The sequence below is a fragment of the Bubalus kerabau genome, chromosome 11 (assembly GCF_029407905.1).
Source record: "Bubalus kerabau isolate K-KA32 ecotype Philippines breed swamp buffalo chromosome 11, PCC_UOA_SB_1v2, whole genome shotgun sequence".
NCBI classification, from domain to species: Eukaryota; Metazoa; Chordata; class Mammalia; order Artiodactyla; family Bovidae; genus Bubalus; species Bubalus kerabau.
The window spans coordinates 104,344,000-104,363,045 of record NC_073634.1 but is presented as its reverse complement, the minus strand read 5'-3'; the positions used below and the strand labels follow the sequence as shown (position 1 = coordinate 104,363,045).

The window sequence follows — 19,046 nt, the reverse complement described above, 5'->3', positions numbered from 1 at the left end:
GCGGGGATGGGGGACGCCCACGGAGGACATTCAACCCCGTGAAGTAGGTTCTGCTGGACATGAACGATCTGACTCTGTGGGGACAGAATGCACACTCTGAAGACTTACAAAGGCAGGAAGCATGTCATGGTATGTAGGTGGGTGGTATACACTCCCCAAGAACTGTGAAGCCCCTCTGCGGACAGGCTGAGGCGGGCGGAGCGAGGGGTCCTTAGACTCGCTGGCGCACGCCGAGGAGGGGGCTCCGTCTCCCGCACTCGAGTTCCTGCTGCCCAGCTCAGTTGGGGAGGCGCTCAGAGACGTGGCAGAAATTATGTTTCGCCCACCGCCCTCCCTCCAGCTTGTCACATCTGGAAATGGAAAGGGGGCAAAAGGGGAGAGGAAAGAGGAGGGGGGAGGAGGGATTGTATGAGGTTCTGAAGGTCAAGGGACCCCCCTCACTCACCAAAAATTAAAAAAAAAAAAAAAAAAAAACCCAAAGTGAAGAATTGAGTCAACTGGTCAAGTCTGTCAGGGAAGGTGGGGGGCAGACATCTGGCCAATGAGTATGAAACTGCTGAGGGTGTCTGACTGTCAGAGAAACACAAAATACAGTCTGCTCAGAGGGAAGGCAAGTGTAAACAAGGGGTGGTCTTCCTTCATCAACTCAGAGACCACACAACCTGAGACCTAACACCCCAAAGAGACCCAGAAGGCCCCATAAGAGCAGTCTTGAGCCACTGTTTCCACTAATACTGACCCAGTCCCATCGGGACTGGTACCGGGCTTGGCACTGGACTTGATGTTGGAACCAGAGTTCCTGACGCGAGTTCAAACACTGCTCAGCAGTGCTAACTCTAGTTAGGGACTTCCTAGCTGTGATGTAGAAAACAGCTACTGGTCCCCTCAACTAGGAGCTGAAAGGGTCTGGGCCCCCCTGCCCAGGCCTCATCCCACCTGCTCCCACAGTGGCCTGGGGGACCTCCTGCAGTTCACAGACTGAAATCTACCAACCCTCTCTGACCATCGTTTTAAGATGATGCTTTCTCCTGCTCAACATAGCAAAACCTGGTAGGATTATAGGCCAACAAGGAATCAGATGAGCCAAAAAGATTTCTCTTTTTGGTCAACTTATAGTTACAGAAGTTGAAACATGAAAGGTCCTTGAGTACTTGACCCCTAACAGAATGGAACCCAGGATCGGAGCCACAAAGTCACTCTGTTCCCAACTCTTCAGTCCCCTTGTACATGACCTTAGCCAAGCCCTGGTCACCCAAGGTCATCTGCTTGTTCATCTTCTCAAACAATGGGACAGAATTGATTCCAGAAGCTTCTTCTAGTTCTAAACTGTTATAGTCCTACAGCAGCTCATCTTAATTAATCCCAGAAAGTTGATGTTTCTGGCCTAATAAATCTGATTATATATTTGGAACAAACAAAATAACCCAGCATAGACCACTGAGAAGACAGTATGTTTTATCAAAGAGTTTCACAGTGATCATTTCATTTACAGGATATCCGTTCTGACTCTGGGATAACTTGGGGATTAATCAAAACAAGCAGATAAAAAACTCTCTCATATTTCAAAACCTGATCAACTCCCCACCTCAAGGGCTATTTCAGAATCCATGATTAAAACTGATGGAAAATCCCATTCCCAAACAACACCTTAAATTCTAACCACCCAAGGCCATGAAGAAAAGTATTACCGATAAGAACTGCTACACAACCCTGCTTACCCCTTGGCCAGACCCCAGATGAGGGGCCATGGAGACGAGTGCTGGGCTGGCTACTCAACCAGGGAAACATTAAAAAACAGATTCTAATTCGGCTGGGGGGTGGGAAAGGGCTGGAAATCAGACTTAACGAACGCCCAAGTCATTCTGACAGGACTCAGCTAGCTCTGGAAACCACTGCTTAGAAGATAAGCGCTTGAACTGGGGATCAAGTTAACTGGCCCTTGGTCCAGCTGTCCCTGCCGTGACCACCCAGGCACAGCACAGCCTCCGATGACTGCTGGGGAAGACGGACACAGGCCTGGACTGACCCAAAGGACGGGAAGGGAGGCACGACCTTCAGCCCAGCCTGGGAAGTGAGCGCACAGACACAAGGACCCGGAACAGGATCGCCGGCTGCGCTCTCCAGGCAGGGAGCCTGCTGCCTGAGAGATGGCGCGTATCTGAAAGGCAGAAGCTGAAGGGGAACCCTGCTGCTCCCAGACGGGGCTGTCGCTTACTTACTCTGAGGGCGGAGGCTTGGTCCTGGCCCATACGACGGATCTAAGGCGCCCTTTTCTTTGCCAGCCTTGTCCTGCCCTCCAGCTGCTTTCAGCGTCGGAAATTCCTCGGGAGAGAAGGATAACAGTCGGCTTGAGGCCCTTAAACCTGTCAAGAGAATCAGAAAGACTCAGGGGGCAGGTGAGACTGGGGTCCATGGTTCTCTGCTTCAGCCTTGGAGCACACTGGCGGCCCCACCACCCTGAGGGCGCTGCTTCCCGCGGTGCCGTCTGTGCTGGCCTTCTGTGCCCACAGAGTGGCACCAGGGTTTCCTGAGGGTGACGAGGGGAGACTGCCTGCAGACCGCAGCAGGCCCCCTGCCAGAGCTGGTCACAGACGGCAGGGGTTGGGTATGGCAGCTACTGCGGTCTGAGCCTTCCTTCCCACTCCTGGAGGAAGGCAGTACCATCCTTTCAGCGGTGGTCCTGGGCGGGGGGAGCCAAGCACGGTCTTTGGGGAAACCTGTCCAGTGGGGCCAGCAGCTTTTGGGTGAAGGTAATGCTCCTCCCCAACACCTCACAGCTCACACTGCCTCCTGGATTGTCTGTCCACTCCAGTAAACCATTTCCTACAAAGCTCCTCAAGCCCTGCAAGGCCAAACACTTTAACTCTCTTATAATCCCAGGAACAACTTCTTTTCTTGTTCTTTCATTCAGTCCCCAACACTATCAACCCCTGCAGAGAAATAGCCTTTCCTGAGCGTTGCTCCTATCACTCAGAGCAAGGAGCACTAGGACCCTGCGATCATCTCTTCAGTGAATGGGTACTGACAAGTGATGCATTTTAGGGCTTGGAGTGGGACTGGTCCCTTCAGTGAACACACAGCGCATGTGCAGCACCACACAAACTTAACAGCAGCAACATCACACAGTAAAATATCCAACTGTGGCTCACCTTGACCCCCAGACAGACCCAAGTCTGTCCCTAGGAATTACTGATCAGAGGACCTGCTGACGACAGCAGACTTTGTGAGAAAGAGGCAGCAGGGTTAGTGCAGAAGCTCAAGGTGGCCATCCGTTCACCATCCCCCTTAGTAAAAAGGTCCAGGGGGGTCAAATAAACCCACCAGGGGGGTAAACAGACACATTACTAACCAATGATTCACTTGAGAGACAATCGCCAGGTGTCACGAAGGAGGACCATTGCTCTCACAGCTGCCTCACTGTATCAAAAGGTCACTGGCAGGAGTGAAATATGAAAGTCAATACTTTAAAAGCATGAACAGACGGACTTCCCTGGTGGTCCAGGGGTTAAGACTCCGAGCTCCCACTGCAGGGGAGCATGGGTTCCATTCCTGGTCAAGGAATGATCTCACATGTCATGTGGCCACGCACACAAAAAAAGGTAGACAGTTTGAAGTTAAAGTAATAACCAAAAAAACAATAAAAGCCTAGTACTTTTTTCCTGTCTTGATAATCATGAAGCTGATATTCTAATCATGAATAAAACTTGCCCTCCAGAGATAAAGAGGAGAAGGTGAAGAACTCCAACATTCACAGCAAAGTCATACTCCTAAGGTTTCGATGCCCTGCAGTGCTCACCCAGCACTCCCTCCTGCCCTCTGCTCTCTGCCAGGAGGAACGGAGACAGCACAGTCAGGGGCTTCTCGCATGGCCCCAGAGGGACCTGCTTGCTGGTGGTTCAGGCAGCAGACCCCGCGGGCCACGCGCCTCCGGCCTCTGCCTGAACCACACAGGCAGGCCTAGGCCTGGGCCTGGTCCAGGTGAAACAGGCCTGGGACCACCCTCCACATGCAGAGTCTGTCAACTCAGGAAGAACCTCAACAGTGCCAAAGTCGTGACAATGTCTGTGCACAGCCCTGGAAGCCTCACAAGCTGTAACCCCCGCGTAGAAGGGGTCATAATCAGCACACGTCTTTTCTTTCCTCTTGGGCTACTGGATTCTGCCACCTCCCAGACGAGCTACCACATGTTGACAGGATATTTTACTGTGTTTTAGAATTATTTTCTAAACCAAGTTTTATTTCCATAAGTAAATCAAAAGGTTCAAAGGTAAAAAGCCTTAAAGAAGAATCAACAGAAACCCTCCTCCCACCCAGGTACTCAATCTTTCCACATCAAAGAAAAGTGAAAGTGTCAGTTGCTCAGTCGTGTGGGACTCTTTGCGACCCTGTGGACTACAGCCCGCCAGGCTCCTCCGTCGATGGGATCTTCCAGGCAAGAATACTAGAGTGGGTTGCCATTTCCTTCTCCAGGGGATCTTCCCAACCCAGGGATCGAACCTGGGGTCTCCAGCTTTCCAGGCAGATTCTTTACTGTCTGAGCCAACAGGGAAGCCCTGATCTACATCAAATGTCCTCACAAAATATGCACTTTTCTGTTTTGTTCCCTCTCTTCCTTCCTCTTATGTTTCCCTCCAGAGATTTTTTTTTAATGCACATACATTTTCTAGAAACGTATTTTCTCTCATCCTGAGTTTTTGCACAAATGATAAAATACTCTACGTACTATTCTATGCTTTTTTCACTTAAGAATATGTCCTGGAAAGCTTGCCAGATCAGTATAAAACTGCATTTTTTTTCCTTCTAGCCAAACAGCATTTCATTAAAGTACCATAATTTGATGGACATTTCAAGTGACTGCTTCCAATCTTTTGCGATTACAATGTGGCAGTGAGATCTTGTGTCACACAGCTGTAACAGGTATCACTTGCAGGGTGATCACCCCACAGAGGAACTGCCAGGTCAGAGGGTATCAGGCCGGTACTGATAGGCAGTGCCAGGCTGCCCTCCATAAGAGCTGTGCCAACTTTAATTCAAGTAACCTCTATTGTTCCTGTTCATTAAAAACAAGTTCATTGAATTTACTTAAAAATATTTCAACCTCACAGAAATAGAGGCTACAGAGAGCAAAGACCCACTGTGAACAGCCCAGTGAACGGTCTCCACAAAGCCTCTGGAAGGACCTTGTCTAGGTCTGAAAGGCCCGGTCACACCCCCCACCCATCCCTCTCTGCTTATCTGGCTCCCTCCACCTCGCCCTCCCGGCTGCAGCTGCACGTCCCTGCCACACCGACTGACTGACATCCCCACTGGAGACAGAGGAAGGGGCGAGTCTTCACCCGCACAGCAACCCAACCCAGAAGGGCCCGTGCTCAGGGCATCAGAGCAGCCAGGTGCGCAGGGCAGTTGGCGCGTGGAGCTGGTGTCTATTCTCAACCATGACACGTGAGGCCTGGCAAGGCCTTGGCCGGCAGGGATGCGTAGAAGACAGAGGCAACGCCAGGAGAGGGCTGAGGGTAAAGACGGTGGCCTGCGCTGGTCACGGAGGCAAGGGCAGCTGTGGTCGAGCCGCTCACACCTCCATCCCTCTCCTTCCAGCTCGGGGCGCTGCCTGGTGCCATGTCGTGCTAGAAACAGACCCCCAATACTGGAAAACCAGGCGAGTCCAGAGAGAAATCCGGATGTTTGGCTCCTTGCAAAAACACCTGCTGACCTTGGGCCCACAGCCCGGCCCCCTGCCACACCACGCAGCCACTGTACCCCGGCCTGCCCTGGGGCCATCTCAGCGCGCCACTCGGCACTGACCTAAGGCTCTGGACACTTCCTCCTCCCACGCGCCCTCCGCCGTCCCTGGACTGAACAGCTGTCTGAGTGTGTCTCCCTGTGTCAGGCAGGACACCATGGCAACAAACCCCATGTAACCTCTGCCTGCTCTGGTGCCACCATCCAAAAGCAAGCAGCTCAGCTCCCAGGGCTGCTGATTTACAAACCCGGGCCGCAAGCCAGCACCCCGCACATGACACCTCGCCCCACCAGGGAGGAGGGGGTGCTCGCTGAGTGAGGACTCGTTCCTTTAGCAGCTCAGCCAACCAGGGTGTGCAGGGCCAGCGCTGGGGTCTCCTCCGCACACCTGGGGGACTGTCTTCAGTGATAATGTTCAATGAGACCAGAGAGCTGACGTGGTCCGCAGAATCAGCGCCTCCACGCCAGGCAAAGGCAGTACCTCGCTCAGCAAGGACAGTCCACAAAGCTTCAGGCTAAAGACTGCCTGGACTGAACTGGGACAGTCCAGAAAAGGTACTCGTCCCTCCCACAACCCAGTGCGACACCACATGCTCACTTACCACCTTCGTGTCCTGCTGGCTTTCCATTCAGCTGTGCCCATGACTTTGGTCCACCTGGAGCTGAATTTGTATTCTGAAAGAAGGAAGAGAATGAGAACAGGGCCAGCCCAGCGGGCTGCTGTCCATGCCCCGACCATGTCACAGCAAGGTGCCCCGAGGCTACATCGCTGTACCCACTACCACCAGCTGGGCAGGACCCAAGCACACGTGCTTGCCACATAGCCTTCCACTCAGGAAGCAGCCCGGGCTCAGGAAGCACTGGCCACATGACAGATGCAGAACAGGCCGGAGGGCAAGCGGTCAGCCCAGGGTCACAGAGCAGAGCCGGAGCCACAGCCTGGAACACGTGCCCACACAGAGCTCCTCTGTCTTGCTCCAGGGACAAGACCACACCCAATTCGAGTGCGTACCTTAAAAACTGTGCCACTGCTAAGAGAACACACGCGTGGGAAAGCTGACGTGCCTGCTGTGTCACTGGCCAGCCCAGTACCACTTCCCATGGCTACTGTCATCCTCCAAGGCCCGACTCCCCAAGCCCAGCCTTCCACTCCCGCCTCATCTGAGCTCGCCAGCTAGGTGCAGCTTTGCTGAAAGCTCCCTACATGCAGACCAGGTGCCAGGGACACCAGGGTCACCTGGGTTAGACACCCAACTAGGGAGGGAGGACCAGGACTTGTTCCCACCCTGCCAGGGTCCAAAGCCCCTTCAGGTCCCCAACCACTGAGCTCAGCTGCCTCTCCCAGCAACATGCCTTAACAATTGAAGGTAAAGATACACAAAACCAAGCTGACGCAGCATGACGTCTCATCACCCACTGGACTGGATCCCAGATCAAATAATTCCCTCCTTCTGTCCTCCCCTGCTGCCACCTCCACACATGCTCAGGGCAGACGGTGGTCTCTCTAGCCTGCAAGGCAGAGCTGACCAGGTGCAACAACCCATTTATCAAAGACTTGCCCCGAGTGACCTGGAATGCCCACAAGCCCTGGGGAGTCTGAACAGCTGGGGGCCGAAGGTGGGCCTCCAGACCAGGAGGCAGAGGCCCCAGGTCACTGCTATCCCACAGCCACCCCCTTGGGGTCTGCAGTCACAGGGCCCCTGGCCCTCACCCACCAAGGGCACCAAATTGGAAGAGAAGGCCTATGGGGCCGGCCGAGGAAGGGTTACTAACACTGCAGCAAATCGCATGCCCAGAGTCGAACTGCCTCTGAGATGAGGTTTCAAAGCCAGAAAACACTGGGGGTCTCTTCCTCTCACCATCTCTGCAGGAGAGGAAAGCCAGGAAGCGCCAGATAGAGGGGCCACGGGCTGGCTCCAGGGCACGGCCTGACCCAACCCCAACAGTCCCATAGCACCCGTTCTCCACAGGAGCCCAGGCCCTGCGTGGCAGGGACGCAGTGAGCTCATCTCCAACAGGCTCAAAGAGCCAGCTCTGACATAGAGCCAGGGCTGCAGAAACAACCAAGGCCCCTTAACCGCACTCGGTCTCAAATCTGGGAAAGAGACACGAACTCCACGCTACCCACTGTTCAACAGGCCTCAGTGGACTTAGGCTGGTGAACATGGAGTCTCACATGAATGTAGATTTTTTTTTCTTCTTTTCCTTTGATTTAAAAGCACAGTTCAAAAAAAAATAATAATAATAATTAAAGCACAGTTCAGTGTTGGCTGGAGGAGGGTGTCCCTCTGGCAAAGCCATGAATGTTCCCCACAGAGTGGCTCTTTTTAAGAGAGCCAGCGAGTGCCAGGTATCTGTCCAGATTTCCAGCTACCAGCCTCTGTAACCCACAGATGCTGATGAACCACGTACAGTAAGACCTCTTGATTAATCATGATTTTCTGTTTAGAGGTGTCTGAAATATATCAACAAATGAAGGATTATACCTCATTATTCCACAAAGTGTGTTCTGAGAAACACTAGTCCCCAGAGACAGTCTGCTAAAAGACATTTCCAAGGACAAGTAAATTCGGGGACTACTGTCCACAATGTCCTTCACCTGGAGACCCAGGACACATCAGCATACTGAAGATACAGAGAGAAAGTCTGACACTAAGAAAACCCAGTGAAGGCGACTGCTTTGTTTTGCTTTCTAAACTCACCAGACTGTTGAACCTCCTGTGGCCTAACGCTTGCTGTCTCCTTATGGCTCTCGCTTCCAGGGAGACACCGGGGGACCCGGATCTAGCATGCAGCTGCCCAGGTGACTCACGTTGAGCTAAGCCAACAGGAATCCAGCTAGGCATCTACATTCTATCCTGAATCTGGGTCTTTCTTGAACGTCACTCTTCAGGTTGGCCTCTGGAACGGGCAGGTCACACGGAGCCACCCTTCTCGGCGATGGGGTCCCCAGCACCTACCTCCTGACTGATCGACTGTGTCGGCTTCTGCAAATTGGAGACAGATTTCTGCAAACCCGGCTGCGGCAGCAACTCCAGCGGCTGAGAGGCCGTCACACTGGAACTGGACAAAGGCAGGACACACATGAGGATCAGACAGGCCATGGCCTCAGGGTCCCTCCACACTCTGACCTCCTCTGGCGGATAAAAATACCTCCACCCGGCAGACTCCTAGGCTGGCCAAGAGAACGAGAAACTGGACCACATATGAGGTCTGCTCACCGACCCCTAACAGGATGGCCAGTCCTCTGCCTTCCTGCACAGCTTCTGTCTGCAAAGACTGAAAGCCCGCTGTGAACAACAAAGGGGCGAACAACAAAGAGACGGAGGATCTGCCACAAGGGCGGCTACAGCGGTGGGTGGAGGGGCCCCCGCCTCTCACTCCTGACCAAGGGTTCACAGCTCCTCAGGGGCTGACCACTCTGAAACAGGAAATTTTTTTTTTTTAACCTATTGGTTTATGAAAAAAAAATATATGCTCAAGGCAAAAATAAATACATACAATACAGAATGTGCCACCATCTCATCCTCCAGAGAAACTCTAGCAGATTTTTCTACACACGTTAGCATAGTACTTTTTAACACAAGTGGGCTAACACCACACATACACCTCAGTAACTTGTGTTTAACTCAGTACCCGACATCTTTCTATGACAACACACGTGGATCCACTGCTTTCTTCTAATGACACAGGTGAAAGGCCTAGAATGTGCCAATCTCCAGGTTCTCTTCCATGACAGATAAAACCACAGCGAACTTCTCTGTGTGCTCCAAACACTGAGTCCCAGCAGGTATGGCCCTCCCCACTCAGCCACCTCCCCGACCACCAGGGATGGGCAGCAGAGACACAGCGCCAGTGTCTGCTGCCACGACCAACGCCCTCCACCTCTCGCTGGCTAACATGCTTCAGCACACCAGCCCCGTTCAAGCTGCCTGATGCCATGCCGACGGTGCGTTAAGACTGGATAAAAGGAGGGAGCGAGCTTTTGTCCTCTGTCTCTAGAACTAGCAGTAGCAGAGGCATTTCACTGCTTACACTGAAACGTGTAGCATCAGCTTCATTAGAGGCTACAGTGTTTTTGATTGACAGGAAGAGTAACATTGACATCTGCTAAGCACCAGGCCCTGTGCCAAGCACGTAACCCATGTCTTCTCGTCCCTCTCCTGTAGCCACCCCTGGAGCCAGGGGTTATTTGTACTTCACAGGAGGACACTGATGGTCAGAAGTCAAATGGTTCCCCAGCTTCCACAAAGCTAATAAATGGCCTGGCTAGAAATCACACAGCAGTGTCTGATTCTACAAGTCACACTATATCATGAATCGGGACGATCCCTATTCAGACTGTTAGGAAATGTTTACAATATTTGGTTATTACTGATTGATCACCTGGCCGAATAATCTGTTCACTCTCTACATCTTGTCTGAATTAACTACAGGAAGCTTTGGGCCATTTTCAATTAGAGAAAAGGACCCTGGTTGGCAGGCCGTGATCTGGGCCACCTTTACTTTCTGGGTCCAGAGTATCAGCAGCCGGACCTCAGGGACACAAAGGTGGACGAGGCCAAACTGCTCCGTTTCCACTGCCTGACAAGCACACCCCAGCAGCCGGGTTCTGCCTGCCGGCCTTAGTGACGCCATGTCCTTCCTTGATGCCTTCCTGCCCGTCCCTGATGCAGGGCAGCTGCATACTGACCCGGAGTGCCTGGACCCAGCATGGCTCTCCTCAGTGACCAGGTTGTGGGAAGCAGGGCAGCTGCCTGTGTGGGGCGCTGCAATCCCTCAACGCGGAAGGCTCCTCCTTCTCCACCTGGGGCTCGGCACCCGGGGACCCCAACCAAAATCAAGCACTTGGCTCTGTCCACAGTGGCTTGTGCAGGAACTGGCTCGAGTCATTGCATAAGCTCCTCTGGGAGTGATGAGGGCTTTTTTAATAAGACACAAGGGACACTGATCACTGGGGACTAGGTGGCTCACAGAAACCCTGCTGCTTTGGCTCCAGGAGCCAGGAAGCGAGAAACAACTCAGCAGCAGGAGTAGAGGTGGAAGAGGCGTCCTCCAACTCCCGCCCACCGCCCACCCCTCACTCTCACCTCTTTGGGTCTTGCTGGTCCTGCTTGTTTGCCCATCCTGTTCCGTCCTTGGGTACTATCACGATGTTGGGGTCGTTTCCTTTGTTTTCAGACTTCAGGCTTGGCAGGTTTGCAGGTGGTGGCATGCGCCGGGCCGTGGCAACTTTCCCAAGACTTTGTAAGCCATGTCGAGGAATAACTGCGGGGGGAGGGATGGAAAGAGATGTTGCACAGGAAGTCACGGAAGCAGAGATGCTGGGTTTACTCAGCTGCTCTTCTAAACTCTAAGCGATGATGACAATGGCAACCAAACGAAACACAAGGGACAGATCTGCCATGAAAACACACAGCAGGAACTCCCCTTGTGGTCCAGAGACTTAAGAGTCTGCAGTGCCAACGCAGGGGGCTGGGTTCAATCTCTGGTCAGGGAGCTAGACCCCACACGCTACAATTAAGATCCCGCGTGCTGTAACTAAAGACCCTGTGTGCGGCAACTAACGCCCAGTGCAGCTAAATAAATACATAGAAATACTTAAAACAGAAACACACACAAAAGTGCCTGGTCGTAACTTGTAGTCACTTCACTAAGGCCTTCAGAGACACAGGCTGCTGAAGCCACTGCAGAGGCTTCCGGTTACTTGTGGGCAGTAGGCTCAGGGAGTTTAAGTTTAGGACACAGTGAAGAGTCAGGCCCCAAAACCTCCATCCCACAGAATCACCAGCCCTCTGCAAGGGGAGACTGCTCTGGCCTCATGACAGCAGGACTGCGGGGACTCAGCCAAGCCTAAGCAGGGCCCCCGACATTCAAAAGATTCTCAGGGGGTGTGGACAGAATCAACAGGAAATTTTCCCACCAAGTTCCGGAATAGCAGAACCAAGAAAGCTAAAAAGGGTAGCTCTAGTGCAAATTAAATTCCATTCTACCCATCGGGCTCAAAATAGCCCAAGCTTCAATAAGACAAGACAGATGAGGAAAGAACCCTGCTACAGCCGTCAGGAACAGTCCAGGGTCTGAAATAGGACATCACATAGAAGTAGAGGGTAATGGCCTTCCCAATAACTATGGGGGTGACCCCATGGGCCCAGAAGACTGGCTTGTGTGGACCACATCTGTCTGACCAGACAGGGGACCCTAGGTTTTCCTGGTCCTAGACCCGAAAGTCTCGCCTGAGGGAAAGCATAGGGTACTGGGCCCCCACCAGCTCTTACCTGAGGATCTGATTGAATCTACTGATTTTCCTTTATACTTGTCAAACAGGCTGAGAGTCGAATACTTGCTTTTCCCATCCTTGCCCTTGGTTATTTGCCCCAAACGATCGGACATTGCGATGAAATGTCATCTAGTAAGGAAATTTTTCTCGGCACCGCTCCCGATCTGCCTTTGAAATGAGGGGAAAAAAAGTTTAATCCACCAGAACCTCTGATCCAGTGAACTGAATCCTTAGGGATTATGGATCTCCTTGAAGATGTGAAGAAAGCTTCGGACTCTGTCCCTAGAAAGATGCCCTTCCCACGCACAGGCAGCCTTTCTCACATTTAAAGAGCATCTTGTAGACACCACCCCACCTCCAATGATAGGAACTCTCCCTGCCTGCAAATCAGCTGCACTCTCTCACTCACCAGCCACAATGAGAGGTAAACTTCACACATCAGGCCCTCTGAATCAAGGACAGCTCCTCAAGGTGGAAAAACAAAGGCTCATTCCCTTGTAGCACAACAATGTAACATCACAAATAACGCCTTCCTCATGGAAAGCTGTCCATTCCCAGGATGAGCAAAACCAAACCAGAGGGAAGTGTACAGCCAGGAAATCACCTGAAGCAGCTGGTATGGGCGCTTTTCAAACCAAAGAACCAGCACCCAGAGGGAAACACCTGTTCAGGCACCAAGAGCAGGGCTCTCTGAGGCGTGGACTGGAGAGCAAGCCCCCTTGGGGAGAGGAGCCCATGTGGGCAGTACTGTCCACGCCTGCCCTCCACTGGGAGAAAATCTTGAAAGGCCAGCCCAGGAAGCAGCGTCTCCTGAGTGCCACCTTCTATCTTTCCGCCGGCTCCTCCAGAAGCACCTTCCTTGTTCACTTTGGCATTCATCGATTTAAATACCCAGTGAGGCCACGTGCCGGGCACTGAGGACCACCGGCTCCAGTGCTTTCATTCTACACTCACCCTTGGCTTTAGGTTCTAAGTTTGATCGTGGGAGAACAAAAACTTGTACAAGTGACTGTTACTTCCCACTGGAATTAACATATGGGGGAAAAAGCTAAAGCATCAACTTAGGCCTAGTGATAAAATGTTTTCAATGACAAAACGGAAGTGAAAATATCCATGACTCACAACAGGCACCCGGCGTAGCTGCTGCAGAAAGGTTAGTCGTTTCGCCCTATTCTGAAGCCAGCGCGGCCGGAGGAGCACAGCCAGTGAGCTGGGCGCATCCGTCCCGCCACTCATGTCACGTAAAACGTGACACTCAAGCCCTGCCGTCACTGTCTCGGGTGCAGGAACAGAGAAGCACACGTTCTGCATCTGGAAACACTCCAGCACCTCGACGGATACCCAGGGCTGAGCGTCCTGAGTTGCATACGATGTGGAGGGGTCACCTATCCAGCAGTCGCCCTCCTTCACGGAAGTGCCCCTCTCCTCTCCACAGGGCTTCAGCCAACCAGGTACGGTGTGGCATGGCTTAGTTACTAAGTCATGTCTGACTCTTAGGACCCCATGAACTGTAGTCCGCCAGGCTCTTCTGTCCGCGGGATTCTCCAGGCAAGAATACTGGAGTGGGTTGCCGTTTCCTCCTCCAGAGGATCTTCCCAACCCAGGGATGGAACCTGCATCCCCTGCATTAGCAGATGGGTGGGTTCTTTACAAGTGAGCCACCAGGACAGAGCCACCCAAGATGGGTACTGAACTCCCTTCCTCACTCAGATCCCGGTTTAGGCAGCCACAGCCGGCCAAGGAGAGGCCCCCACGCAGCCCAGCGCTCAGGCCCCAGAAGGCCAACAGTGCGGCAGTGGCCAACAAAGGAGAGCGAGCCCGTGAAGAAACAAACGCAAGCGCTCACCAAGATGGCCCATCAGAGCGCTCCACGCCAGCTCCCTCTCCGGTGCCTGCCCACATGCCAGGGGCTACACACCCTCTATCTTTAAATCCCCGCCTCTAAAGCTGCACACAGGGAGTTTCTGCCACAGTCAGAACTGGTAATAACTAACCCCCCCAGACTGCTTCCCAACGCTGGGCTGCAAGGCCCTGCAGGAAAGAGAATGGATCTTGTCCCATTTCAAAATGACCAGTAATTAATAAGCTTTCAAATGGAAAACCACCTGAAATTCTCCATAAAGACTAGATAAGATCTAATTTTCAGATGTTTCTGTCAGATAGAACAACAGAAAAGTTCACTAGGGTAGGAACATGAACCCCTCCCAATACACTCACGTGCGCGCACACATCGCACTATTAACAAGAGCCCTTGAAAACTGCCCCCAAGGTGACAGCCATAGGCAGCCCCAGCCTGCAGGGTTCAGTCCAAAACATGGGTTGGCAAAATACTAGTCAGGCCCCAGTCAATGGCTTATTTTGTAAGGCCCTCAAGGTAAAGATGATTCCCCCCACACACATTTTCACACTTGTTTTTAAAAAACAAAGAATATGCAACAGGACATGTGGTTGGCAAAATCTGCTGACTCTGGGTCTAAAAGGAAAAGCCCTGAACACGGGAAATAGATGGGCACCCCTGAGGAGGCCCTACAGCTCCAGCAGGGGTCCAAGCAGGGCCCCCCCAAAGTGGGAGCTGCCCAGGCAGAGGGGTGGAGTCTCATATTCATCAGTAGGGCACTACTCCACTGAGGACTCTGAGCACTCTCCACACACTCCCGCAGCCTGCTGAGTAACGGAAGTGTGGATGCCCTAATTCCCAGAACCCGTGAGTATGTTACCTTCCCAGCCAACAGGGACTTTGCAGGTATGATTAAACTGAGGATTTATCTGAAATGGACAGATCATCCTGGATTATCCGGGTGGGCTTAATGTAATCACAAGGGTCTTAGAGAGGGAGGCAGGAGGGTCAGAGTCTGAATGGTTAACAGGAGCACAGGTTGGAGTAAGGCTCTTTAAAGGTGGAAGAGGACTAAGAGCAGAGGGGTGCAGGCTGCCCGGAAAAGCTGCACAGGCCAGGAAAGCCCCAAGGAGGAATGCAGCCCTGCCGCTGCTTTGACTTCAGCCCAGCGACATCACTGCAGACTTCCAACATCCAGAACCAGGACAGAATGTGTCTGTTTTGTTTTCAGCTGCTAGAGTTTTATGGTCATCAGTCACAGCAACAACAGAAAACTAATATATTTATTCATTCAACACGTCTTTACCAGGCAGGCACTGCCATGTGTCCAAGCCCTGAGCTGGGCCTGGGATACAATCTCCGCCCCACGTCCAGCCTACATGTCTGCAGTCACACAGCTGATTAATAAGAAGCATGTTCCAGAATGTCTCACTTTAGCACTGTCGTGGGAAACGCTAAGTCACAGCCACATCTCTGCTGCCCCTGAACCTACAAACACTTCTAAACAAAGCCAGCGGTGCCTTCCTCCCAGCCACACAACTTGCAGGACTACAGATGCAGCATCACCCACTTAAATCCAGATACACTATTCCTTACTGAATTAAAAACCAAACCAACAAAGACAAGTGAAATAAGAATTATTCATCAGACATTCTGGGCAGTCAAAAAAATTAAGACTTGAACTATCACATAATCCTGACAATCCCACTTCTGGGAATTTATGCGAAGAATATGAAAATACTAATTTGAAAAGATGTATGTACCCCAATGTTCATCACAGCATTATTTACAATAGCCAAAAGGATGAATGAATAAAGAAGTTGTGATACATATACACAATGAAATACTACCAGCCACTTAAAAAGACAAAACTGTGCCATTTGTGACAACAAGGATGAACCTTTAGGGTATAATGCTAAATGAAATACGTCAGATGTAGAAAGACAAATATTGTATGATTTCAACCCACAGGTGGAATATAAAAATCAAACCAACAAACAAAAAATAAATGAAACCAAAGCAAACACACACACAGATACAGAGAACAGTGGTGAGCAGAAAGGAAGGGACAAGGAGAGGAAGAAATGGCAGAAGATCATCTGTATGATGGATGGAAACTCCATTTTTTGTGGTCAGCATGCTCTGGGGCACAAGAAATAGAAACACCAAGTTGTACAGATAAAACATACAATGTTATAAACCAGTGTTACCGCAATAAAAAATAAATCTTAAGAAGTAAGTATTCGTTAGTCCAAATTTCCACCAGTTCACTGATACAAACAGATCTCCCTGATTCTGCACTGCCTGGGACCCGGGGCAGAGGTCAGAGTGCACACAGGTCAGAGTGGACACAGAGCACTCAGTGGGTTTCCTGGTGACACCACACCACTCATAAATAACCAGCCCCCCCTCAAGAAGCACTAGGGAACCAGAGCCTTTCTGCACCCCCACTCTTGGCACCCTGGAAAAAAATAAGGAAAATATCTGAACCAATGGGAGCTAAGAAGTGTTAATCAGTCAACAATTGAATTACATCCTCTAAATAACTCAACCCCTCAGCAAATGCTAACTGAGCACGTACTACGTTTAGGGAATATGCTTTCTACTCCTTTTGACAAAAGCCCCTCAGTGAATCCAAGACAGGAGAGCGCTGGACTAACACCTGCTCTGAACCCACAGGCGTACTTTTTGGAAGGCCCTTTTCCCACTTTTTAACCAAGTTATGCACTTGAGAACACTACTGGCCGCTCTAGACCTCAGTTTTCCCACACAGACTGAGGGACCACAGCTAGATTTCACAAATGCCAAGAGGTTCTAAAATCAAACATACCCAATGTTAATAACCCATGGCCATGAAATTACGTGGTTTATTGTCAAAGCAGCGTCTCACCACACATCAGGACTGGATTCTGCATTGCTACAGAAATCTGGGGTGCTAACAGGCAATGCGACTGAGTCACCATTGCTATGGAAACAGCCCCCTGTGGGGGAGGGGGCCTGATACTTGTTCACCATAAGGCTCCACGTAGAGTGCACAGATGGGCGTCCTTCGGGCCCAATTCTCCCTCCAGCAAGGCAGGCCAGTTACACACAGCCAGCCTGACCAAACTGCGAGAGGCCGCATAGGGCCCAGAGAGCAACAAATACTGGTATGTACCTGGCCCCTTACAAAGCAAGGTTACAGACACCAGCCTCAGGGCATACAAGGGTTCTTTGCATGAAGACTTCACTGAACAAACACTAATAACAAATAAACTCATTCTGGTTTCCCCACCAGCACACAGGTATCCATCTCCTCCAAGAATCGGGGTCGCATCTAGGGCCCAGCTCTGCCCCACCTGCGTCTCTGGCTGCTCTGCCTACCCCTGGGTTTTCACAAACATCAGGCCCAGAATACTGTTGGTATGGCTTTACCCAGCTTACGAATATCTGCTGAGTTTCTGGTCTGTCAATACACAAGCAAAGATTACTAGTCAAGGGCTCGACTAGCCTGTCAGATGGCAGAGACAAACATGTGGGTGTGGCTCCTGAGGCTGGGAGGCCAGAGAACACGCTTCTCGTGGGTCAGGGGCATGTCCGTTCAGCCTGGCTCGTTGGGGACGAACCAGTGGAGACTCCAGGTTCTGTGGGCGGCACAGAGCAAGCCTGGAGCCCAGCCAGGGCTCTCACTCTGCACACGCTCCCTTTTGTATGCAGCAGAATTCTTTTCTGGGGTGTTGCTTTTTTTTCCTAAACAAGATCTAATTTGGGTCCTTGGTACTCCATCTACAGCAACTACAAGACAAGGGAGCCCCGTCCTGCCCTCCTGCTGGAAGCCCTCCCCACCACCCAGGCCCGCCCTCCCCAGGCCCTGCCTGGGTCCCTGGGCATTCTCACCAAGAAAGAAAGAAGCAAAAAGCACGCCAAATCCATGTGAAGACAACTTTAGGGGAATGAAGAAAAGGACATCTTAAATCCGGGTCTGCCTATTCTGGCAACTTTCCTTTCCTAAAAGTGCCGAGAGGCCAGGCTCTACAAGAACAAAGGAACCAGAAAGATTCGCCCACAAAGGCAACTTAGTCCAGGCCCCGCCCCTCCAGACAGTAGTCCCAGCCTTCAGGTCACCAGAAGAAGCCTGCTCTCGTCCACCAGAGGGAGGACCTCCCAGCTTCCAGCTTATAAAAAGCCATTTCCGAGTAATAGGATTCATTTCACTTCCACTTGGGTACCAGCCAGTGGCAGATGCCCGCCCAGCTGGGGACTCCCCGGGGTAGCACTCAGGGCGAGCTGGGCACCCGCTGACACTCGCTGCCCTCCGTGCTCAGAAGACACTGTGGTCATCAGTCCGCTTTACAGAGAAGGACACTACATTATGGTCAGGACAGAGCAGTAAACCGTCCAGGGTCACAGGCCACTGAGTGCTGGGGCAGGCCTGGAGCCCAGGCGGGGACACCTGGCTGCAGACTCTCTGCCCAGGGACCCTAACTCCAGGCTGCTGGGGCCCGGCCTGGGGGACAGCGAGCGCCCTGGCTCAGACATGTGGCAACCCTGGCTCAAAGGGTGCCTCCTGGGCAACTGCACAGATGACAGGACTGGACAAGGTGCTTAAAAACAAAACATTTTCTACACACCAATGCTGCTGACCAACAACAACCGGGTTTATACTGGGGCAAACCCAGGCTTTTCACAGGTGTCCCTGAGTCTGGCAACATTTGGGCAAATCATCTGCTTTCCTGAGCAGTCGTCAATCCTGAGGACGCCTGGAGCCAGCACCATGTGGCTCTCTTCTCCAGTCACCGACACTGAAGGGCCCACTGCGCGCTCAGAGAGGAGGGGTCCCCGGGGAAGACCCACAAGCCACAAAAACAGTGCATTCAGCCTAGGCGCCACAGCCACCAGGCACAAGCAGAAGCCCCCAACCTGGGGTGAGGAGAAAGGAAAGAAAGATCCCACTACCACAAAGAACACACCAAAAAGCATGAACCGCTCAGGAATGGAAGCGGAGAGCGGGGCTGGGTAAACAGGTCAGGAAATAGGCAGGTCTGGAAAGGACATGGTCGCCAGACAGTATGCTTGTCCAGTCTCAGTCAGAACATAAAGAACCATCACCACACAATCCAGGATGAGATGAATAAATAATCCCATCCTTCTCCAACATGTCAGCGTCTGTGGAAAAAGAACGTTAACACAGGGTAGGTGCCAACCATCAAG

The 19,046-nt window shown here is 51.9% G+C and overlaps 1 protein-coding gene across 14 annotated transcripts in view; it reads right to left on the bottom strand.

The window, feature by feature from the left end:
* PRRC2B (proline rich coiled-coil 2B) overlaps positions 1-19,046 on the bottom strand; it is an 80,313-nt gene that overhangs the window by 39,973 nt on the left and 21,294 nt on the right. For 11 of the 14 annotated variants that reach the window (XM_055541432.1, XM_055541441.1, XM_055541435.1 and 8 more), the window contains exons 2-7: positions 12,018-12,187; positions 10,830-11,007; positions 8,700-8,802; positions 6,342-6,414; positions 2,220-2,363; positions 109-350 (exon numbers count right to left, since the gene is read on the bottom strand). In XM_055541432.1, coding sequence (XP_055397407.1) covers positions 109-350; positions 2,220-2,363; positions 6,342-6,414; positions 8,700-8,802; positions 10,830-11,007; positions 12,018-12,132 — 855 coding nt within the window. In that variant the 5' untranslated portion in view covers positions 12,133-12,187. Of the gene's footprint in view, positions 1-108; positions 351-2,219; positions 2,364-3,349; positions 3,434-6,341; positions 6,415-8,699; positions 8,803-10,829; positions 11,008-12,017; positions 12,188-19,046 lie in introns of those variants that run through there. The other 3 variants (XM_055541433.1, XM_055541445.1, XM_055541443.1) reach the window with 3 other exon arrangements.